General features: G+C 37.9%; 1 protein-coding gene across 4 annotated transcripts in view; it reads left to right on the forward strand.

Annotated features, from left to right (window-relative positions):
* SCFD2 (sec1 family domain containing 2) overlaps positions 1-25,995 on the forward strand; it is a 394,904-nt gene that overhangs the window by 61,663 nt on the left and 307,246 nt on the right. For all 4 annotated transcript variants that reach the window (XM_082390564.1, XM_082390565.1, XM_082390563.1 and 1 more), the window contains exon 4: positions 7,780-7,955. In XM_082390564.1, coding sequence (XP_082246690.1) covers positions 7,780-7,955 — 176 coding nt within the window. The remainder of the gene's footprint in view (positions 1-7,779; positions 7,956-25,995) is intronic.

Here is a 25,995-nt window from a genome sequence, read left to right on the forward strand (position 1 = left end):
TTAGTATAAGTGCTTTTGCTATAATTTACACGCATTCCTGGAAAACTTGATTTGCAAAATCACATACTAGTTATCAGGGCTCGTGATAAAAAAAATATCATTAGCAGAAGCCCATTCAAAAATCGATACAAATTTATAATTAGAGCACTAACGTAAACGATAAAAATACTAACACAGTTAAAAAGATTGGCCAAATTTCGATAGATAAAGACTATAGATAAAGAAACGTTACCGCATATATGGGACTTTATGTGAACAGAAGAGTTGAAGGTAGCTCACTGGAAGGTAATGTAAAGAGGAGCTGAGGCTGTTTGGTTATAGAGGCAAAGGCAAAATGCACTGAAGGTCAGGGAGAACCAAACAGGAAGCACTCCCAAGACAGTGCACGGGGCCAAGCAGAGCCAAGAAGAACTAGGAATGTAATCAGTGCTCAGCTCCTCTTGTGGCTTGCAGAGTTCAGCTATGTTTGTTTACTTTGTGTTCAGCTGCTCTTATTTGGCGGCACAAAATGTTACAATGAGTAAAAATGACAAATGAAGAGATATTTTTGTGTAATATTAAAATTATTCATGTTTGCCAGTTATGTGTGAGTTAATAAACCAGAGTTTTAACAGAACATGTTATATTTAAATATTTTAATATACTTTGCCTTTATTACATTAGAAAAATGATTAAAAAGGAGAAAAATGAAATGCTGATATTTGATTTCTGGAAATACATGTCTTAAAACATAACTTTGGGGACTTCCCTGGTGGCGCAGTGGTTAAGAATCCACCTGCTAATGCAGGGGGACATGGGTTCGATCCCTGGTCCGGGAAGATCCCACATGCCGCGGAGCAACGAAGGCCGTGCGCCACAACTACTGAGCCTGTGCTCTAGAGCCCATGTGCCACAACTACTGAAGCCCATGTGCCTAGAGCCTGTGCTCCACAACAAGAGAAGCCACCGCAATGAGAAGCCCATGCACCGCAACGAAGAGTAGCCCCCGCTCGCCGCAACTAGAGAAAGCCCGCTCACCGCAACTAGAGAAAGCCAGCCCGCGCGCAGCAGCGAAGACCCAATGCAGCCAAAAATAAATAAATAAATTTCTTAAAAAACAAAAAAAGCCCCCCAAAACATAACTTTGTTTATTCACATTTCACACACTGGGTTTTCATTCATGTTTTCAGGACAATGATGAATAAAAAACATGCAATGACAGTATTATCATTTGTTATAGAGTTTTTTTTTTTAAGAAAACATTTAGTAGCTAAGTATGCTATTTTAGACAAAATTTCTGATGGTTACTTCTACCATTAAGACACAATTTGGGGATTAAATCAAACCTAGCACTGACAGAATACTTTTTTTTTTTTTTTTAAAGAAAATCAACAAAGAATCATATATGTGTAGATATTTTAAATATATCTTACCAAGCCACAAAACAGGTTCAGAAAGTTATAGTTTATCAAATGTATATAGTAAATGGAAGAGTAAGTTCCATAATTCATTTGAATACAATGGAATTCAATATTGTAAGGATCACAGACAATATAAAAATATTAAATCCTTTTATTTTCCAAATATGTCCCCTTTCTCCCAAGAGATAATTCTATTTCAATAAGAGTTTCAAAATATACATAGAACTGATGGTTGTTAAAGTTTTGTGTTTGTGTTTCTTAACTAAATTGAAATCTGAAGCCCATTTCACTTCCTTAAAAACTATAAAAAAGAAAAAGAAAGCCTAATAGATTTTCTTACTTGAAAACTATTTTTCAAATTTCAAAATTGTCCCTTTTCAAAGAGTTGTTATGTATTATGCAGTTTTGATATAAAATACCCCTTGTTTTTAGGACTTTAAAAAAATGTGTTGCAAAGCCTTCTTGGGTTGACATTTTAAAATCACCATGTAAATCTGCCTGACGAGTTTTTTTTTTTTTTTTTTTTTTTTTGGTAATATGAGATGTGAATAAATGTTCTATTACTTTTTCAACACCTGGTTCTAGTTGCTTGCAGTTTTAGTTGATATGAACTGAGAAGTTTTCTCAAGTCGTTAGCCTCACAGTATAGCATTTTTGGTAGTCAGGCAGTTGATTTTGACTTGTTTTATGTAAGATTGTGATTAAATTTATATTTAAAACATGTCACTAGCCTATATTTTAAAGCATTTGTGTGAAGTACTCTTTTACTAAATTCCAATTAACATGTTATGAATTTTTACCAAAAAACCCCCCTGCTTTCATGACATATATAAGGAAGTGTTAATGGCTTGTGTATGTAAGAAAAAGGTATACAGAGGGGAACAGAATGGAGCAGCAAAGGTGAATAATTGCTGATTCACAAGGTAGTGTTCTGTTGGCATTTCCTGTTATGAAATATATCCATTTGTTCCTTTGGATCTCATGCCTTATGTGGGAAGGCAATGTTATGTAAATATGGTCACTGAGTCCAAGTCTGAGCGAGGAAAATGCTAACTGGATAAAAAGTTTAGCTATGTTTTTGAATTGAAGACATTCTTTTTTAAAAAAAAAATTTTATTTATTTATTGACTGCGTTGGGTCTTCGTTGCTGCGCTGGCTTCCTCTAGTTGCGGCGAGCGGGGGCTACTCCTCTTTGCGGTGCACGGGCTTCTCATTGGCTGGCTTCTCTTGTTGTGGAGCACGGGCTCTAGGGCACGCAGTCTTCAGTAGTTGTGGCACGTGGGCTCAGTAGTTGTGGCGAGGGGGCTCTAGAGCGCAGGCTCAGTAGTTGTGGTGCACGGGCTTAGTTGCTCCACGACATGTGGGATCTTCCCGGACCAGGGATCGAACCCAAGTCCTCTGCATTGGCAGGCGGATTCTTAACCACTGCGCCACCAGAGAAGTCCCTGAATTGAAAACATTCTTATCTTTAAATTGAACATATGGTTATGGCAGTCGAAATCTAAACAGACCTGGTGACTTTCTCTGATGATTTCCATTTCTTGAGGTCTCTCTAAAAGACGGTTATGTTACGAATGGATTGTATGTATTCTGAGCCTTTTAAATTCCTCCTCCTTCAGTCCAGGAGATAGGGTTGGAGAGGTAGGCAATTACATATCACATAGAGCCTTTCATGGTTTCAGGACATTTTAGTTTTTGCTTTAGCAATACTTACCACAATAATGATTAAGCAATTGTTTGTATAATTGTTTTATGACTTTCTCTCTTGATACACAAAGCTCTGTGTATCCAGGGACCACACTGCCGTCACCTGCAGCACAGTGTATAAACAAATAAATGGAGCTCATGGCAATGTTAGATTTGAACCCATTTCATGTGAAAATTTGTTTTCATATATTTATGTTAATATTTAATATGTCAAGATGTTTTTGTGTAAAAATATTAATCATCTGCACAAAAGATCCCCATCCCTTAAGAAGAGAATGACATGTAATGAGCTGAATTAATTAGGAGAGCATCCAGGAATCATTTGCCTTCTTTATTTGTTGGCCATGAGGACAGATTTTTGTCTGATTTGTTCATGGGCTTATTCTTAGCAGTAAGAACAGTCCCTGGCACAGAAATATATGTTGAGCCAATGGATTAATAAAAGTTAATGACACTCACAACTCAACAGGAAGAAAATAAACAACCTAATAAAAATGAGCAAAAGATTTGAATAGACAGACTTCACCAAAAAAGATATAGGGTGGCAAATAAGCACATGAAAAGACCAACATTATTAGTCATTAGAAAAATACAAATTAAAACCACAGTGAGTTGTTGCTAGATACCTAATAGAATGGCTAAAACCAAAATAACTGGTAATACCAAGTGCTAGTGAGGATGTGAGGCAATAGAAATCTCATTTGTTGCTGGTGGGACAGCTCACTTTGGAACTTAGTTTGTCGGTTTCTTATAAAGTTAACCATACACTTAACATATGACCCAACAACCCTAGAAATTTACTTAAGAAAAATGAAACCATATGTCCACAGACACATACACACATAAAAACCTGTACAAAGATGTTTGTGAAGGCTTTATTCACAATTTCTTTCTTTCTTTTTTTGGAAAATGTTGGTGGACTTTGATTTGTGAATCTTTTTCAATTTATTTTTATTTATTTTTTAAATTAATTTTTATTGAAGTATAGCTGCTTTACAATGTTGTGTTAGCTTCTACTGCACAGCAAAATGAATCTGCCATACATATACATATATCCCCTCCCTTTTATTTCTCTCCCATTTAGGACACCACAGTGCATTAAGTAGAGTTCCCTGTGCTATACAGTATGTTCCCCTTGGTTGTCTATTTTATACATGGTATCAATAGTGTATATGTGTCAATCCCAATCTCCCAATTTCTTTCACCCCACCCCTTTCCCTCTTGGTATCCATACATTTGTACTCTATGTCTGTGTCTCTATTTCTGCTTTGCAAATAAGGTCATCGATACCATTTTTCTAGATTCCACATATATGCTTTAATATGCGATATTTGTTTTTCTCTTTCTGATTTACTTCACTCTGTATGACACTTCCTAGGTCCATCCACGTCTCTACAGATGACCCAATTTCATTCCTTTTTATGGCTGAGTAGTATTCCATTGTATGTATGTACCACATCTTCTTTATCCGTTCCTCTGTTTATGGACATTTCGGTTGCTTCCATGTCCTGGCTATTGTAAATAGTGCTGCTATGAACATTGGGGTGCATGTGTCTTTTTGAATTATGGTTTTCTCTGGGTATATGCCCAGTAGTGGGATTGCTGGGTCATATGGTAGTTCTATTTTTAGTTTTTTAAGGAACCTCCATACTGTTTTGCATAGTGGCTGTATCAATTTACATTCCCACCGACAGTGTAAGAAGGTTCCCTTTTCTCCACACCCTCTCCAGCATTTATTGTTTGTAGATTTTTTGATGATGGCCATTCTGACCAGTGTGAGGTGATACCTCATTGTAATTTTGATTTGTACAGGATAGAAAGCCCAGAGATAAACCCATGCACCTATGGCCACCTAATCTATGACAAGGGAGGCAAAAATATACAATGGAGAAAAGACAGCCTCTTCAATAACTGGTGCTGGGAAAACTGGACAGCTACATGTAAAAGAATGAAATTAGAACACTCCCTGACACCATACACAAGAATAAATTCATAATGGATTAAAGACCTAAATGTAAGAGCAGACACTATAAAACTCTTAGAGGAAAACATAGGAAGAACACTCTTTGACATAAATTGCAACAAGATCTTTTTTGATCCACCTCCTAGAGTAATGAAAATAAAAACAAAAATAAACAAATGGGACCTAATGAAACTTAAAGCTTTTGCACAGCAAAGGAAACCATAAACAAGACGAAAAGACAACCCTCAGAATGGAAGAAAATATTTGCAAACGAAGCAACTGACAAAGGATTAATCTCCAAAATATACAAGCAGCTCATGCAGTTCAATATCAAAAAAACAAACAGCCCAATCAAAAAATGGGTGGAAGACCTAAATAGACATTTCTCCAAAGAAGACATACAGATGGCCAACAAACACATGAAAAGATGCTCAGCATCACTAATTATCATAATTTCTAAAAATTGGAAAAAACTCAAATGATCATTAACCGGTGAATGGATAAATGGCTAAACAAACCATGGCGCATTCATACAATGGATTACTACTTAGCAAGAAAATGGAGCAAACTACCTATATAAGCAACAACATGAATGAACATCAAATACCTTATGCTAAAGTGAAAGAAGCCAGACTCAAAAGGCTACATACTATATGATTCCACTTATAGAACATTCTGTAAAGGCAAAACTATGGGACAGAAGCCAGATAAATGCAGATAAGTGTTCACCAAGGGCTGGGGGTGGGAAAAGAGAATTGACTACAAAGGGGGAACTTTTTGGAGTAATGGAAATATTCTATATTTTGATTGTGACAGTGCTTACCCAACTACATGCATTTGTCAAAATTCATAGAACTGATTTGAGAACAGCCTGAACCAGAAAAGGATGAATTTTACTGTATGTAAATTATACCTTAATCAACCTGACTCAAAACCAAGCAGAGAAAGGGTTAATGAGGCTCTTCTCTATTAGTACTTAAGCAAGCAAATCATTAGCTTGCTGCTTGAGAATCAGGAATGAACTATGCTTCGCCAAGGGACCAAAGAAACTAGTGAGACTCAGCTCCGTGCTCATCATTCCCACTGTTTTTATTCTTTACATGCTCACCCTGATAAACAGGTAATAAGGCACTTCAAAATCCTTAATCTCTTCAAAATATGTAATGAAAAGATAGAATATGTTGCAGGCTTATAAGTTTCTTGAAACAAGGTCTTTATTTTTTGTGTATTATAGTCTGTAGCAAAACCATTAATTGACAAATGCCATTTAGCACCGTGTAAGACACTGAACTCTCACTTATTTGCTACTCCATAGACTTGCTGTGAAAATCAGAAGAGGACATACTTGCACTGTATAAACGATAAAGTGCTAAATAAATACAGGTGGTCCCATTGCCAAATATTAACAAACGTAGACATAACAAACAAACTGGGATTTCAGGCATCAGAGAGTAAACCGCAAACAGGGTGTAGGTAAGATGTAAAGGAAAGAATTACTTGACTTGCATCTATGTTTGGCCCCATTGCCATCTTCTTGCCCAATGAGGAGAATCTGTGGTTCAGGAGTTCAGTCCATAGCATTGATGAATGGCAGGAGTGAAATTTGACATATTAGAGTGGGAAGCGACTAAATGGAAGGACTGCTATAGGCAAAAGTTGGACTTAGACGCTCTGAAAGAGTGAATCTTCAACAGGTGGTTTTTTGTTTGTTTTTGTTTGTTTGTTTTTGGTACTCCAGTCTTTTATGAAGTGGGGGTCTCGTTCTAGATAGAGGTGACCATTGTAGTAAATGTGCTGTGTCACCCATACCAAACCATTTCTTCTGATACCTCATCTTCCAGGGTTATTGCCACTCTAGTTCTCCATACATTTTTGTTCCATAAACAGCCAGCTTTTATGCTCATGAATATTGTCATGAACCCACGGATATCAGTGATAAAGTTTTAGCTATAGTCATAACAGATTTCTCCTTTATATACATACGCACACAATTAGAAACCTTACTTTTTTGCCTCTTAGATTGCTATATCATTTGTCTTGGAGAGGTACTCCATGTTGAGCTCAAGAAATATTTATTCATATGACTTTATTTGATAACTTATTTATGGGGTACTTCAGAATTATGAAATGAATTCTACTAGCAATATGGCCTTGGCAAGATCACTTAACGTGTGTTTTCTTGCTTGCAAAACGCAGTTAATAGTTTCAACTTTGCTGTTGGCACCATGTTGTTTTAAGAGTCACAATAGCTTCGGCAAGCTTGCAGTTTACTCTGAAGTTTTGTGCTGATGTAAGGCAGTAGTATTTTTTTATTTTATCTTATATTATTTATTTATTTATTTTGGCTGCATTGGGTCTTCGTTGCTGTGCGCAAGCTTTCTCTAGTTGTGGTGAGCGGGGCTTCTCTTGTTGCGGAGCATGGGCTCTAGGCACGCGGGCTTCAGTAGTTGTGGCATGCGGGCTTCAGTAGTTGTGGCTCGCGGGCTCTAGAGCACAGGCTCGGTAGTTGTGGTGCACGGGCTCAGTTGCTCTGCGGCATGTGGGATCTTCCCAGACCAGGGATCGAACCCATGTCCCCTGCATTGGCAGGTGGATTCTTAACCACTGTGCCACCAGGGAAGCCCTGCAGTAGTATTATTAATGGCATTCTCTTCATTATTTTTACCACTCCCAGAAGAGGGTACACTGATAAATTGTATGTTTTTCCAGGGAGAGTCACTCCGGGACAGCTCATGTCCTATATTCATCTCTTCAAGAACAACCTCAAAGCTCTAGGGAATCACTGTGGGCTCCTACAGCTTGGGCTGGCCACTGTTCAAACTCTGAAACACCCGCAGACTGCCAAGTGGGACAACTTTCTGGCTTTTGAAAGGCTCCTTCTCCAGGTATGTTGCTCTGGGAGCTTCTTGGGATATTAATAATTAAAGATTTTAATTCCAGGGAAAAACTTTGATATTTATTATAATCTTAGTAATAAATCATATTGTTGACATATGCCCTATATCATATTCTCTAAGTGCCCCCAATTTAAAATTCAAGTAGCAGTTTGTTTCTATATCTACTTTCTTTTTTTTTTTGACAGTAACGTCTTTGGCTTCTCACTCAATACTTAGAATGTTTTTTGAGTATTTGACTAAACTTTGAAGATCTCTTTTCAGTTTTATGCAGTTTGGACCTTTCTTGATCTTCATGGCATCTTTATTTAATCCTTGCTACTTTTCCTGTAGAATATTGCTACTGTTTACATTTCTTCTGACACTACTTTCTTTTTTTTTGTTTCTTTTTTTTTAAATGTTTACAATAAGTGGTCTTTTTTTTTTTAAAGTTTCATTTTATTTATTTTATTTATGGCTGCGTTGGGTCTTTGTTTCTGTGCGAGGGCTTTCTCTAGTTGTGGCAAGCGGGGGCCACTCTTCATCGCAGTGCGCGGGCCTCTCACTATCGCGGCCTCTCTTGTTGCACAGCACAGGCTCCAGACGCGCAGGCTCAGTAGTTGTGGCTCATGGGCCTAGTTGCTCCACGGCATGTGGGATCTTCCCAGACCAGGGCTCGAACCCGTGTCCCCTGCATTGGCAGGCAGATTCTCAACCACTGCACCACCAGGGAAGCCCCTGACACTACTTTCTAATCCTTAAACAACATATAGCATGTGGCTTAAAAATGATGCTTATAATAGACGAAAGGGAGGCAAACTCCATTTGTAATTTTCTTTTTTGTTTTAAAGTATTAGCTTATTTATTTATTTATTTGGATGCTCCGGGACTTAGTTGTGGCACATGGGATCTTCCTTGCCACATGCGGGATCTTTAGTTGTGGCATGCGGGATCTTTTTTTAGTTGCAGCATGTGGGATCTTAGTTGCGGCGTGTGGGATCGAACCGGGGCCCCCTGCGTTGGGAGAGTGGAGTCTTAACCCCTAGACCACCAGGGAAGTCCTCATTTGTAATTTTCATGAAGAGAGATGTATGTGGAGTAGGACCTTTTCACTATTGATAAAATACTTTCATAGGAAACTTTTAAGAAGATGTATTTTTAAAAATTATAAAGTATTTCAAACACATAAAATAATATGACAGATATTTATGTACCTTACACATAGATTCAATATAATTTACTAGTTTTTATGTTTACTTTATATCCTTTTTCATTAAAGAAATAAAATGACATAAAGTTGAAGCGTCTCTGATACTATACCCTTTTCCTGCTCTGATTCTCCTTTTTCCTTTCCCAGGGGTAATCACAAGCTTGATTCCTTGTTTCTATATGTTTATTAAATATTTATTTTTCCATGAATAATACAGAGTATTATGCTATGGGTTTTACTTTTTATGTAAGTGATATCACATTATAAGTATCCCTAAACAACCTGCTTTTCCCTCTCAGCATTGTGTTTTAAGATAATCCAAATTGACATGTATAGATTTAATTGTATAAATATTCAATTTATGGAATCCATATTGATGTATAATTAGACTGTTCCATATTTGTGTGTGTGTGTGTGTGTGTGTGTGGTTAGAAAGAATGAGATGAGTATCCTGGAACTTGTCTTCTGGCCCACATGTGAGAGAGTGTCTCTAGGGCATATACCTTGGAGAGGATTGTTACTTTGTTGACCATGCATATTGTTGAGTTTACTAAATATCACCAAACTGATTATCAAAGATGTTGAACTAGTTGACCCTTCTGCTAGGACTGGATGACAGTTTGTTTCCCAGCATAGTGTCCAGCACTCAGTATTATCAAATTTAAACATTTTTTTATAATGGGTCAATACTATCTTTGTATAAATTTGCATTTCTCTGGCTACTGATGAGGCTGAGCACCTTCTGGAGTATTTATTAGCTATTCAGTTTTCCTCTTCTATCAATTGCTCATTTTTATACTTATTTATCTATTAGGTAACAGAAAAAACTGTTTTATGTCATGCAAATACTTCTCCCAGACTGTGGTTTGGCTTTTAAATTTAATTCCTATATGTTTTATTGTACAAAATTTTTGCATTTGATGTACTCTAGTTAATGACTATTATCTTTTATGGTTTATTCTTATTTATGTTTTATATTAGAAATCTTTTTGTACCCCTAATTTCTAAATATATTGTTCAGTATTTTCCACTAAAAATTAATTTTTGTTTTCGACATTTGAATTTTTGTTTATTTTTAAAACATCTTTATTGGAGTATAATTGCTTTACAGTAGTGTGTTAGTTTCTGCTTTATAATAAAGTGAATCAGCCATACATATACATATATCCCCATATCTCGTCCCTCTTTCATCTCCCTCCCACCCTCCCTGACATTTGAATTTTTAATCCACCTGGAATTTATCTTTGCTTATGATATTATTGGGATCTCATTTTCTTTTCCTCCATATGGATAGCCTATTCTCCCCACACCATTTATGAAATATTCCATTGTGCTGTAGATTACTTACCTAACAGTCATTTCCCTCTTTCTCATGTTGGCAGAACACCAGTTTTGTTCCAGTGTCCACTCTTTTCCCACATGATTCAGGCAAATCCTGATTGGTCTCAGACTATATTCATATTCTCATCTCCCCACCTAATGATTGGTTTAGCAGTTCTAGCCTAAGAGAGGCAAAGCGAAGCTTGCTGGAGGTGCTTCTAAGAAAGATCTTCTTTTGCCCTTGTAGAAAAATATATAATGAAGAAACAAGCTCCTTTTTCTTGATATATGTTTGTGACACTTTGAGTATTTTGTAATAATGAAGGGAGCTCGCTGAGATCCTGAAAAAGATAAACAGAACCTAAATCCTTAAAGATGACTTTGAGTCTTACCTCAAAATATCTTGTTTTGTGAGATGATGATTCTTCTCATTGTTTAAGCCATTTTAGTTGGTTTTCTGTTATTTGGAACCAAAAGATATTCATCCTTTTCTCAATGATACATAATATACTAAGATCTCATATAAAAATAGGTTTGTATCTCACTTTCTAGTCTGTTTCAGTGGTCAGTTTATCCATCACAGAATTAATACCACAGTGTTAAAATTAACATGCCCAGTTTTATGCCTTTCTCTATAAAAGAAACTTACTAGATTTTTTATGGGTATTTTAATGATTTTAATACCAGTTGTAAATTGAATTTTCTAATTGCTCATTGCTGGTGTATTGGAATACTCTTGGCTTGACTTTTGACTGGTGATCACGTGTCCAACAACCTTGCATTTTGTATTAATATTTGTTTTCCTATTTCTTGCTGTGATTCATTGGTTGTCCTGTATTTCCTCTGCAGGCAATAATATTATCTGCGAATAATGGCAGTTTTGTTACTTCCTTTCCACACTTCATACCACTTTCTTTTTTAGTGCACTGACCAGGCATACTAGGACCCTACTCAACAGAGGCAATGAAAATAGGTGTTTTCATCTTATTCCTGACTTTAAAGACAGCTCTAAAATTCTACCATTAAATATTATGTTTAGTTTTGTTTTTAATCAGGCTAGGGAAGTTCCTTCTTAATCTTATTTTGCTGAATTGTTGTTGTTGTTATTGCTGTTTTTATCCTGCCTGAGTGTTGAATTTCACTTAATATAGATTCTGAAATTTTTTAGGTGAATATATGTATATGGTTTTTCTCCCATAATCTGTTAATGTGGTGAATTGTATTTATAGTTTTTAAAATAATCATTACTGCATTCCTGGGATAAGTTTAACTTGATCCTACACACACACACACACACACACACACACACACACACTGCTGGATTTAGTTTACTAATATTTTATTTACACGTTTGCATTTATGCTTGTAGGTGAGATTACCTTATAATTTTTCTTCATTGTGTTGATGTCCAGTTTCGTAAGAAAGCTTACAGTAGTTAGGTAAAATAAGAGTGAGTTTCATTTTTTGTATTTGGAGCTATTTGTATAGGAAAGGAATTTTCAGTTGCTTAAAAGTGAAATATGCCTCAATTTAGAATCATGTGGACCTGTTGTGTTGTTGTTAGACTTAGATTTTTACTTCCAATTTGATTACTTAAGTGTTTATAGATCTATTTAATTCTCTGTTTTTTCTTGAGATTATTTTGGTAGTTTATATTCATTTAAATCCATTCATCTATATTGTCAAATTGGCATAAATTTATTTATAGAATTCTCTTAAAATTTTTAAATCTCCTTTGAATATATAGTTGTAATTCCTTTTTTCAATACCTGGTATTTTTATTGCAAAATTAACTCTCCTTTTGATTTTGGTTCGTATTAGCAGAATTTTATTAGTCATTCCAAAGAATCAGCTTTAGTTTTTTTATTTTGATACACTCATTTGTGCTCTGTTTTATTTTTCATTAATTTCTGTTTTTATCTTATTTCCTTTCTTCTGTATTCTTTGGTTTTACTCTGTTGTTCTTTTTTTAACTTCCTATTTTCAAATAATGTATTTAAGATTATGAATTTCCCTCTAAATACTGCTGTAGCTTAGTCCAAAAGTTTGACTGTCTTTGTTGTTATTCAGTTCTAAATATTTCACAACTTCTATTGTGATTTTCCCTTTGATTTATTTATTATTTAGATTGCATGATATTTTTTAAGCTTATAAATATATGAGGTCTTTTAAAAAACTTATTTTTACTTGATTATTAGATTGTGGTCAGAGAATGTGTTTTGAATGATATAATCTCCTTATTTATGTGACTTCCTTTGTATGTGATTCATTTCTCTAAATGGTCCACATATACTCAAAAAGAATGTTTATTCTCTAATTGTTTTATGTAGGGTTCCATAAATGTCCCTTAGCTTATAGTAATCATATATAATATATATTAAAATATATATTATTATAATATAAATAAGTCAAATAAATATAAATGATTCAAAGATACATTTTAAAAAAATTCTTTATCTCCTTACTTACTAGCTTCTGACAGAAGTGTTTTCAAATTTCCCACTATGATTGTGGATTTATCAATTATTCCTTATATTTTTTCTGTAACTGTATCTATCTATATCACCCATATCTGTATCTACTTATTAAAAACCAGGTCACAATTCTAATGTAATACCACAGGGTTCATTCTAGTTTTCTCCCTTTCCTTATCTGTAAATCCCTTCTGTAGGTAACCAGTCTTCCATTAGCACTGCTGCCCCTCTCACAGGTGCCTTCCTCACCTCACCTGGGCTTGTCTTCCTGCTCCAGGCTATGGCCAGGCCCACAGGGATGTTCTCTTTTACTTCACACAAAGGTGCCCCTATTGAAACCTCTCCACACGAATGCCCTTCCCACCTCACTCAGACTCTGACCTCTAGCGCTGTGCTGCCTGGCCTCCACCTCTTGCATGGGTGCCCTCCTCACCCCTCTCAGGCTCCAGGACCCCACACCAAGCCCCGCTGCTGCTCCCATGGCACAGATGCCCTCTTCCCTCTGTAGGCTCGGACATCCCGTGCCAGAATATTGCCGTTGCCACTCCCCTGTTTGCATGTTCTCACCTCCCTGCTCAGGCTCTGACACTCTATCTTGGGAGATTGCTGTCCCCCAACCTCCCCATGGATGCCTGTCTCACCTCCTTTGGTTCTGACAACCTGTGTAGGGCCGCTGCTTCATTCCCCTCCCTTCTCTGCCCACCCCACTCCCTCACAGAGATTCCCTCCTCACCTCACAGGGGCCTTGGTCGCCATTTAGACACACCCCTCATCTTGCTCAGGTTCTGAAACCCTGCACTGGGTCTTCACTGCCGCCAGCCTCTGTGAGGTTCTTTTCTGCCACTTTGGGTTCCAACAACCCCTGCTTAGCTCTGCCACCCACTGTGCGAAGATGCCCTCCTCACCCTCTTTTGATGCTGACACCCTGCACTGGGACGCCCTTGCTTCCCGCCATGCACTGCCCTGGGCTCTGGCAACCTGCTCTAGGCCACTGCTACAGCCTCCTTCCCTCCTCCCGTCCTGCCACCAGGACAGCTCCTCACCCCTGCCCACCACTGATACCCTGTGAGGTGAATCTCTAGCACCAAAATCCAACAGGAGTGTTTCCAAACAAGGCACAGCAGTTTTCTCCCAAGAATGATAATCCTTCAACTCACCAGAGATTTCTGAAGAAACATGATACAGTATTAATTCTATGGCATCTTATATTTATAATTAATTTTTGGAATCCTTTTCCATGTTAGACTGCCTCAGATGTGACCACGGTACTTGGTGTGCTTCTCTCAGCAAGTGGAGAAGGAATAAAAAGACAGGGAAAAAGAAGTAACATTTAAAATGCTAAAACCCCACTTTTATCATAATTGCCATTACCCTGACCAGCACTGAGAACACTCAGTCATTTCTGGGTCCTTATAAGTTAGTGTTTTCGCACAGGTGAACTTATACACCAGCCATAGCAATTGCCCTTTGTTTATGAACAGGCTTATTTTATCTAGTATACACTCATCCATTATTGTAATGAGTCATAATTTATGCTGAGCTGCCCTATTTACGGACTTCGGTATGAAAGTAGAGCATCTGAGTTTATTTCGAGCGTGAGGACAATGTCTAGCTTTTTCCTAAGGGCTTGAGAGCCACCTAATGCAAATCTCAGCCAGCACTGAGAGCTGTTTATTTCTTTGGAGACTCATTTCCACCACTCTCTCCCCAGCCTCCGTCACTGAACCTCAGTGTTGACTTCATGGCCTAAGTAACCCTGTAGACAACCTTGGTAAAGAAAAAGAAATTGGTCTTGGAAATGTATAATTAAACACAGGTTACTGCATTCCTTACTCACTGCCATCTCTTGGCTCAGTGGTTCTGGCGATTTAATGACTAGTCAGCAAGAGATCTGGGTACTATTCATAAGACTTATGTTTGACTCAGGCCCTGAAATATGACAGAAAGATAATACTGTGTGCTCAAAAGAGAAACTTTTTTGATTATTATTGGGAAAAATCTAATAATTATTTGCAGTGAATGTTTTTAAAAACCAAAGGGGATAAAGCATCTTCTCAATTCCTTTTTCTCTCCATTTTCATTAAGGTCCAATATCACAGTCTGTGTTTTAGGCATTCAGTACATATGTGCTAATTAACAAGTAGTTCTGTTTCTATTTCAAGTTAAAAAATGTAGAAACGAAGTTGAACCTGAACATGGCTGCATCTATGATTCTATTAATGAATGCATTCACTTTTAAAAGTAGCTTTGCTTTTCTTTTAATCAAAGTACGGATTTACTTAATTTTTTGGTAGCCTTTGAAGAATTCTTTTTTTATTACTATAAAAAAAAATAAAGTTTGATTTAGCTTCCTCATCTAAATGGGAATAAAGTGCCTACATCATAGTGTTATTGTCAGGATTGGATGAGATTACATATGTATATCACTAAGTACAGTGCTTGACATGTAGTAAATGCTCAATAAATAGTAGTCATTATTTATTCTTTTAGCTGAGCCAAAAATATTGCAAATGCCAATTTACTTTATGCAAGTAATAGTTTTAATATACTCTCACCTAGATTTTGTTTTTCTAAACTAAAATTTACTGAGGAAGAATGAGACTGTTACATAGAAAACTGTTACTGTCTTTTTACTTACTATTTGATGATGTTTAACAGTATTTTTCTTAAATCCAGATTTAAATCTCATTGTTTCTACATTGTATATCTGATGTTTTTATGCTAATTGTTTCAAAGAAAAACTTTTATTGACCATAATTTTTTTTTTTTTAATTTTATTTATTTATTTCTTCATTTATTTATTTCTTGGCTGTGTTGGGTCTTGGTTTCTGTGCGAGGGCTTTCTCTAGTTGTGGCAAGCGGGGGCCACTCCTCATCGCGGTGCGCGGGCCTCTCACCATCGCGGCCTCTCACCATCGCGGCCTCTCCTGTTGCGGAGCACAGGTTCCAGACGCGCAGGCTCAGTAGTTGTGGCTCACGGGCCTAGTTGCTCCGCGGCATGTGGGATCTTCCCAGACCAGGGCTTGAACCCGTGTCCCCTGCATTGGCAGGCAGACTCTCAACCACTGCGCCACCAGGGAAGCCCCCTATTGACCATAATTTATTGGTGGTTATAAAATGATAGCAAACTTGTAGTAGAGGAAGCAGCTGTGTTTATACTTTCTAAAAAACATACTTTATAAATATGTATGTAGTATCTATCTCCAGTTATTTTTTTAGGTAGAATTTACATTTCTAAATAAAAAAATCCAACTTGGAAAATGACTTTAAATTTTTAAAAAAAATTTTTTGGCTGCATTGGGTCTTTGTTGCTGCGAGCAGGCTTTCTCTGGTTGTGGCGAGCAGGGGCTCCTCGTCATTGCGGTGCGCGGGCGTCTCATTGCGGTGGCTTTGCTTGTTGCAGAGCACAGGCTCTAGCCATGTGGATTTCAGTAGTTGCAGCATGCGGGCTCAGTAGTTGCGGCACACGGGCCCTAGAGCGCGCAGGCTTCAGTAGTTGTGGCTAGCGGGCTCTAGAGCGCAGGCTCAGTAGTTGCGGCGCACAGGCTTAGTTGCTCCGTGGCATGTGGGATCTTCCTGGACCAGGGGTCGAACCCGTGCCCCCTGCATTGGCAGGCGGATTCTTAACCACTGAGCCACCAGGGAAGTCTGGAAAATGACATTTAAATAAAATATAAATGATTTATAGAGCCACTCACGATTTTCCAGGTAAACGTTGCTTTAGTTTTAAATGTTATCTGTCTTTGCAATGAAAAGTCGGCACAGCATTTTATCAGTTGCCAAAGCAGTTTTTAATAGGTAGAATTAGTTTTATTTATGAGATACTAAATTTCAGAGAATCTCTTCTGTACAGATCAAGTTTAACTAAACTAAATGACAGTATGTCTGCTTGTCCTATAGCAAATTGGTGGGTTTTACCTTCTCAGTCCTCTAGAGCTTCTATTAGGTCCCAAGCCAGACGGCTAGGCTTGGAAATGTAATGGCTCATTTTAGGTCTGTTCCTGACTTCACCAACACTCTGGGAGGTCCTGATTTGTCACTTGCAAAAGTGCTGGTGATATTATTTGGATGAAGAGTGAGGGAAGAGGCAAAAAAAGGTGATCCCTAAAGTCAGACCTGAGTGTTGTTTACTGTTACGGAGATTTTTCATAGGATTTTTGCTGAGAAGGAAAATTGTGGAGCATGTTAAAAGAAAATCTCTTGTTTCTTTACGCTCTACTCTTAACACTTCCGACACCAAATATGTAGGGGTTTTTCCAAGACCAAGCAATCCTCCCACCCACTACTGGGTGTCACACCCACTGGGTATCCTGTAATTCAATTATGACTAAATGGAGTTAGCACAGACCCTGCAGGTTATGGGCTAAGTCCCACAAGACTGCCCCCCACTTTAGACATCAGTTGCAAGTCTGGGCCTCTCATACTTCTGACCAACCTGCTATCAATCAGGGTTCCCACGACCCCCTCTTTGGGTTCCATAATTTGCCATAATGGCTCACAAAACTCAGGGAAACATTTATATTTTTATTTATTTATTTTTCAACACTTTATTTTTTAATTTGTTATTTTTTTAACATCTTTATTGGAGTATAATTGCTTTATAATGGTGTGTTAGTTTCTGCTGTAAAACAAAGTGAATCAGCTGTACATATACATATATCCCCATATCCCCTCCCTCTTGCGTCTCCCTCCCACCCTCCCTATCCCACCCCTCTAGGTGGTCACAGAGCACCGAGCTGATCTCCCTGTGCTATGCGGCTGCTTCCCACTAGCTATCTATTTTACATTTGGTAGTGTATATATGTCCATGCCACTCTCTCACTTCGTCCCAGCTTACCCTTCCCGAAACATTTATTTAAGTTTCATCTTATTAGAACTCGGGTGAGGTCTGAAAGTGTCCTAAGAGCAGGAGCTTCTGTTCCCGTGGAGTTGGGGTGTCCCACCCTCCCAGCACATGGATGTGTTTACCAGCCCCAAAGCTCTCTAAACTCTATACTGTAGGGATTTTTATGGAGGCTTCATCTCGTAGACATGATTAATTATTAACTCAGTCTCTAGCCCTTCTCCCATTCCTGGAGGATGGGGCGGGGAGGGGGGGGGTGAAACTGAAAGTCCAAGCTTCTATTCTTGGCTTGGTCTTTCTGGTGACCAGCCCCTATCCAGGAGCTACCCAGGAACCCACCAAGAATCACCTCATTAGAACAAAAGATGCTCCTATCATCCAGGAAATTCCAAGGGATTTCGGAGTTGTGTGTACCAGGAATCAGGGCCCAAGACCAAATACTAGAACACAAGATGCTCCTAGCACCCCTGTTGCTCGGGAAAATACAAGGGTTTTCGGAGCCGTGTGCCAGGAACTGGGGACAGAGGCCAAGTATATGTTTCTTACTATGTCACAGTGGTTTTCACAGTGTTGCATCAAACTTACTGCAAAGGCCATTTATCAGAGGAGAACATCCCCCAGCCCACCACCGATTTCCACGAAGAGGGGTTTTCCTAGGCACGCTCTTGGTCTGTCACTGACCCTTTATTCTCTCCTCTCTTACGGAGAGGGGTGTTTTATCCGGTTGGCAAGTTCGGGACAAATGAATGGGCTCAACTCTGTCTTTTCTCCTCTTGGGAGGGGCCCTGCGTGTGGAGAGCACTGTGGGGCTCAGCGCTTACAGAATCAGAATCTGCCCTCATCGGCTGGCAGCCTGTTCTTTCTCCACCCTTCTTATTCTTCATAGCAAGCTGGCAGCAGCTTGTTTTGAATGAAATGTCTTAAATATTTTTGGAAAAAGGTTAAATGGGGATTTATCAGTTGCCTCTTTGGACATTTGTATTAAACAGTTGTATACAAAGAGAGGTAGGAATGAACCTAATACAGAAGAAAACTTCTTTTTGATTGAGCTGAAAATAGTTAAAGTCATTTTCCATTCTGAAAAGAAAAGGGGCAGCTTTGGCTTGAAGAATACTACCATTTCTTATGGATTCTAAAATATCCATTTTTTCACATTTTCACATTTCTGAAATTGGGGTGCATCTTGGAATCAATGGCATTTCTCACTCTAAGTGCAGTATTTTTTTCTCTTGCTGGGGTACATAAAATAATGGTGTGTGTTATAATCAGTTGTGTCTTCCAGTCAATGAAATGGGGTTTTGAAAGTAGGAAGTGGATGAAAATTTCCCCAGATCTTGGGTCTGACTTAGTATTTTCCTGACTGTTCTGTTGCCATTGTGTTAAAATAGTGGCATTTGAGTGGCAGATTGCCTTCACCAGCCATGAGTATGATAAAAGATTTGTCACTTGGGATATTCATCTCACTGGAGCACCTTTCATAAGTGAAGAAGGTGGTCTTTCTTTTAGGCAATTTTGTGACTATTAGACTATGCTGTGAATACATCATGATAATTTAAGTAATACTGAATTTTCCCCTAAACTGCCCTGGGACCAAGGAATACATGCTTTGGGGATGATCTGTTAGGCTGGCGCTATTAAGTCTTAGGTTAAGATTTTTATGAGTGGATTCTCGGTAGCTTAAGAATGTGTTGACTTAACTTGGGTCCCTATAGTGAAATATAAGTTGAGTAATATTTAAAATATAATACTGATTTACGATACTAATGTACAAATATTTAATTATTAAATTTACTTATTTTTTTTTAACCTGTTTTGTATATAACTCATATTGATTAAAAACGTATAAGGCATTTTATTTACAACTGCTGATTTCTCATTTGGAACTAAAATTTAGTTAGAACAATATACCTGAAATTAGTTAACTTTATTTAAGAAATATATACACCCAGAAGCACTATTTAGAACAAGTGAAAAAAAAAATAATTTTTGAATACAAAGGCTATACTTGCCTCTCAACTTCTCTAACCATTTGCTTTGTTTATCTTCTTTTCTCTATCGATGGTCCTAGGCCCTCTTTCTTCCTGGTTTTGGAGTGTTCCACATTATTCCTAGCTGTTAAGTATTAATAATTCCAGTAGTAGTGTTATAGATCTCCCCTTCCTGAGGTTGAACACACACACACACACACACACACACACACACATTCTTTCTTCCTCTCCCATGTGTAGCAGGCCTAAATAAAGAAAACTAGAGCTAAAGCAACTTGATTCTGACAAATAGGGAAACTTGGGGCTTTAACAATTGTTAATCCCTCTTATTAGAATGTTCTTTTCCAGTTCTTCTCATGGCTGGTCAGATCAAAACTGAAATGCCATCTCCTCAGGGAAGCCTTCCCTGAATAGCTTTCCTCATCACTTTGTTTTATATTTGCTTTTCATTTGCTGCCGTTATTTTGTTTACATAGTCATTGTCTCCCTCTGCTAGATTATAAGACAGTTGAAACTGGGGACCTTGTTGACCTGATTCACGAGTATGTCCCAGAATACAGAATCTTCATTTTCACACTTACAGTAGCAGGCTTTACTGCCTGCCTGTGGGAATTTGAGAGGTTTGTTATAAACATGGAGTTTACTTCCCATTGATTGGCTTGCAATACATGGATAAAGATTTGAGCGGTTTACCTGATTCTAAAGGGGTGTCTTGTTTATGGCCTTTAGGGCAGAGGCTTAATGTTCTCACCACCTGGTGTCACCTTTTTACATAGTACATGGTCACCCAAAAGGACAGTGATTTCGCAGTTAGCCTTGCAGCTCGATGTGACCAGGTTCTGGTGAGTGAGACATGAGTAGGACTGATGTGGGCCACCTTCAGGCTGTGCACTGAAAGGAGAGGTATGTGCCTTTCATCTTCCCCTTTCTGTGTGTTGAAATGCAGCCAGAATGGCAAGAATGGGAGTGGCTGACTTGAATTGTGAGAGGAAGCTATGTGTTGAAGATGTTTGAATGGAAGGATGGAAGAACCATAGTTGGTTTGCTGGACCACTGACCTGGTCTTTATGTGAGTGAGAAATATATTCCTATTTTGTTTAAGCCACTATAATTTTGAGCCTCTGTGATAGCAGCCAAACATTCCAATTAACATGGCCATCTTTTACTACAGTTTTCATCACAGAAATTTGTACTGTAAGTCTTGTAATTCTGATAATTTATGATCTCATGGGGAAGTTATCAAAATAATGGATTGTCTTGATGTTTGCGCTCTTAAACATCACTAGATTCTGGGATATTTGGTAATAGTGTAGGAGATATAACTTATTTTAATGCAACACTAAATTATCAGAGTTTAAAAAATTTTTCCACAGATATTTATGGGAAAAAGTTCCAGATGAAGGACATTTGGAATTAAAGAGATCTGAGTAGCCTAATATGTTGGTTCTTCAGGGGCTCATGTGATTATACCCTTTTGAGGTATTAGCTCTACCCCTTTTTCCCCCACAGTTCAGAACACCTGGGGAGACACTGTCTTCATCTGTAGATAGAATAAACTTTACTAGTCCTCAGAAATATAAATCATCTCTTCATCACTTTCTCTCTCCTCTAGGGAAGCCTCTGTCCTCTAGTTTCTTGCCAAGAGAGGTGTCACTTCCAAATGGTGGAGGGAAAAAGTTAAAATGCCTTTTCCAAAAGAAAATATTCTGTTCCATTCCATATAATAACGATCTGTTGAACGCATGCTGCCTGTCAGATAGTGAAGTTATAAAACCAAAACATATATGGTTTCTTGGATGTGCATATAGTTTATTTTGTAATGTGGATTAGATATCAGTACGTTAGTACCATTTGTGCTAATTTTGGGGACACAGAACCAAGTAGGATTTCCTGGGCTGGTCGGAGTACCTGAGTACTGCATTTATAGTATTTTATAAATAAATTTCTTGAGCTGCTGATTTAGCCTTGAGGACTGTATAGCAGAGGTTGGACAAGTTATGAACTTGACCATGGTCCTACCACTAGTAAGTGTCAGGTTAAAACCCACATGTGTCTGGTTAAAACCCGCATGTCTGATACTGAAGCCATGCCCTTTACTGCTGTGTGTTGCTAGACTGTTTGTCCTGGGGCAAGGCATCAGATGACTGTTGGCCACTTTCTTCTCATACTCCACTTAATGCTTGTTCTCAGGCATGAGGATAAAAAAGTTTTCAAAACACAATAGGGTCTACATAACCCATTAATGTAGATTTCAATTTATATGCACTTAAGCTGACAACTTTCTCTGTGAATACTGAGGTCACTTTAATGTTTTCCACTAATTTGTTTGTTACTGATATATCTATAAATTTGGCCTCCAGGTTAGAATTTCATCTTGAGTTTTGCTCCTCAGCAAGCCTTTTTTTTTTTTTTTTTTTTTAATTTTTATTTATTTATTTATTTATTTATGGCTGTATTGGGTCCTCGCCTCTGTGCGAGGGCTCTCTCCAGTTGCAGCAAGCGGGGGCCACTCTTCATCGCGGCGCGCGGGCCTCTCACTATCGCGGCCTCTCTTGTTGCGGAGCACAGGCTCCAGACGCGCAGGCTCAGCAGTTGTGGCTCACGGGCTTAGTTGCTCCGCGGCATGTGGGATCCTCCCAGACCAGGGCTCGAACCCGTGTCCCCTGCATTGGCAGGCAGACTCCCAACCACTGCGCCACCAGGGAAGCCCCTCAGCAAGCCTTTTATTGAAACCTTATGAGACTTACACATTTCTCCATAAGGATATAGCACCTCGATTTCACTTTTCTCCAGCAGAATATTTTATTTTAATGTTGTTTTTCTCTCCTATCACATTAAGGTATTGTGTTTTTTAATAATAAAAGAGAAAGACAAATGGAAAATAGAAAAAAAAAACACCCATGAACTTCTTGTTCCTTTGCCCAGGGAGGGCACATTGCCAGGTTTTGGAGTTACATGAATTTCTGCCAAGCATCTGATTAGAAAGTGAGAGTTGAATATATAGGCTAAGTAAACTATTGCTTTTAAACTGGGTTTGCCTCAGAAGCAATGATATCATGTGTTATTCCAGCTGGAAGCTAGAGCTAGTAATCAAGCAGAGTAAGTTCAAGGCTAACAATTTTGGTTCTAGCGTTTTGTGGGTCTACCAAAAAAGTTTCAAATCCAGACTTTATGCCAGTGGCCAGAGGCACATCTGGGTGGGTCTTTGTTTTGTGAAAAACAAGAAGGGTACAACCATTCTGGTTTGCTTGACCAAAAGGGAAATAATAATGGTTTGTGCTTCCCTGCACTGACTGAATCTTCTATACTAGCCACTCCCTCTAGCTGTTTGTTCTATGCTGGCCACCCCAATGGTTTTTGGGATTCTTTTTTCCTTTTTTAAACATCTGGGTTTTTAAGAATGGAAGGCAATAACATGATCTAATTGATGTTTTTATAATGTTAGTTAGTCTTGGAGAAACCAAGTCTTGCTTATGCCAATTCACAGGATGTCTTGGGTGCAACGGAATGGCAGGTCTCTCTGAAGGAAGGCTATGCCTAAGGCCAGCTGAATATCTCGAGGACCCCACAGCTTCACTTGTGACTTAGGATTCCGAAGGTGCTAGAGGCTCGCTTAATGTTAGTGAGCACGTGAGACTAGACAGTAGGCTTGGGCCTGAGTGTGGAGAAATCTAAAAAATTTTCTATTTTTTACCACTCTCGAAGAGCTACATAGAATGAATTATTATTTTTTTAAAGTTTTTTTTTTTGATGTGGACTGTTTTTAAAGACTTTATTGAATTTGTTACAATATTGCTTCTGTTTTGTGTTTTGGTTTTTTTGGCTGCAGGGCATGTGGGATCTTAGCTCCCCGACCAGGGATCAAACCCGCACCCCCTGCATTGGAAGGTGAAGTCTTAACCATTGGACCACCAGGGAAGTCCCTAGAATGAGTTATTTATTGAGGGTTTTTTTTTTTTTTTTTTTTGGTGTGGGGAGAAGGTAGCACTGCCAGTTCTCAAAAGTAGGAGAAATATTTGTTCAGGATCTCAAGTTTCTTTCTGGCGAGGGACACTGTGAGGATTGGCCACGCCTGGTTTACCTGAGCACCTTGACTGAATGTCTTCACCTTGGTACTCCCTCTGTTGCTCCCATCTTTGCTTCTAAGGGGAGGGACTGAAAGCAGAAGTGAAAGAGTACTGAATGGAAGCTGACCAGTCTGTCCCTTTTTCTCCAGAATGTGTTGGCCCTTGCAGTGATGAATGTCGCATGATCTGAATATCCTAAAGCATACATCCTTCATGAGGGGTACTGTACAGGGCAGTCCTCTATACCCTCTTTCCTCGGTGTTAGTCAGTAGGGGCAGTGCTAGCTTATAACTTGCAGGATACTGTTGCAGGGTCACTTTACAAACATTATGGAAATACTTCTTCTAGAGTAATTGATGTAATTTCATATCTATGCAGAAAAAAAATCCACAGCTGGGTGATTACATATTGGTTGTACTATATGTTTTTAACAGGAATTTTCCCTAACACAGTATGCAGGAACACTATTCTTACTTTTTTTAAAATCTCCTGATCTTGAGCTCTTAAAAAAAGTAACAAATATGCAAAACAATTGCCAAAAACCCTATTCCTAGGGGCAAAATATGTTAAAAATTGATAGATTACCACTCTACCACATGGAGATATTTCTGTTATTATCCAGTCATGTGATTTTTTAAAAAAAATCTATTGTGGTTTGACAAAAGACAAAAGATTCCTTTTTGTACTTAGTCCATGTAGAGTTGATATGGTCTTTTTTTTTTTAAGTGGGTTGTTTTGTGTTGCTGTTTTGTTTGATATATTAGTGTTTGAAGTTTGTTTTCCTTGAAACATTTTGGATTCATACTTTTTAAAAAAATGAGGAAATGAAATTGGAATAATTTGGGATTGGTATTCCTGGTTATTAACTCTCACTGAAAAATATAGAATTTTTCTTGTATCTTGTTGAATACTTGATACCCATACTTTTTAACTTTAAATTTAAAGTATTGGTAGAAAAACATAAAATATTAAAACATTATAACATTTATACAAGTAGAGTACATCATGGTATTTGGGGAGTAGAAGCAAGATAATTACATGAAACTTTAATATATGTAACATTTTTAGTTAACTTTTTTTTTAAGGTAACTTTTGTTTGGTGGATTTTTTTCTTTTGCTCCTATAGAATTTTTTTTTCATAATTGTAGTCTAAATGAGAAAAAAAGAGAAAAAGATACATTACCAGTAATCCCATAAATATAACTCTTAAGAAGAAAGCTGCCTATTTAAATATGGTAAAATACAATAACCAAGGCATAAGTCATCAGCACTCAACTGACCAGAATAGTTTCTAATTGCACCCACCTGATTTAAATTCTCTTTATGAATAATGCATATACTGATTGTGAAAAGGACTAATTCAGTGTACTCCTGCTTAACATGACAAAAGAATAGAGAAAGAAAAGGAAAATATAGATCAAATTTTAAAAACAAAGGTATTTTGCTTTTGTAGGGGTGAAATTACCTCCAAATGGAGTTTTTTCTTTTTTTTTTTCTGAATTCTTGAATTTTATTTTATTTATTTTTTATACAGCGGGTTCTTATTAGTTATCCATTTTATACATATTATATATGTGTATATATGTCAATCCCAATCTCCCAGTTCATCACACCACCACCCCCATGCCCCCCACCAGTTTCCCCCCTTGGTGTCCATACATTCTCTGCATCTGTGTCTCTATTTCTGCCCTGCAAACCGGTTCATCTGTACCATTTTTCTAGGTTCCACGTATATGCGTTAATATATGATATTTGTTTTTCTCTTTCTGACTTACTTCACTCTGTATGACAGTCTCTAGATCCATCCACGTCTCTACAAATGACCCAATTTCGTTCCTTTTTCTGGCTGAGTAATATTCCATTGTATATATGTACCACATCTTCTTTATCCATTCATCTGTCGATGGGCATTTATCAGGGTATCAGGGTGATGGTGGCCTCATAGAATAGTTTGGTAGTTTTCCTTTCTCTGCAATTTTTTGGAAGAGTTTGAGAAGGATGGGTGTTAGCTCTTCTCTAAATGTTTGATAGAATTCACCTGTGAAGCCATCTGGTCCTGGGCTTTTGTTTGTTGGAAGATTTTTAATCACAGTTTCAATTTCATTATTTGTGATTGGTCTGTTCATGTTTTCTATTTCTTCCTGGTTTAG

The sequence above is a fragment of the Balaenoptera borealis genome (genome assembly GCF_965194805.1).
Source record: "Balaenoptera borealis genome assembly, chromosome: 4".
Lineage (NCBI taxonomy): Eukaryota > Metazoa > Chordata > Mammalia > Artiodactyla > Balaenopteridae > Balaenoptera > Balaenoptera borealis.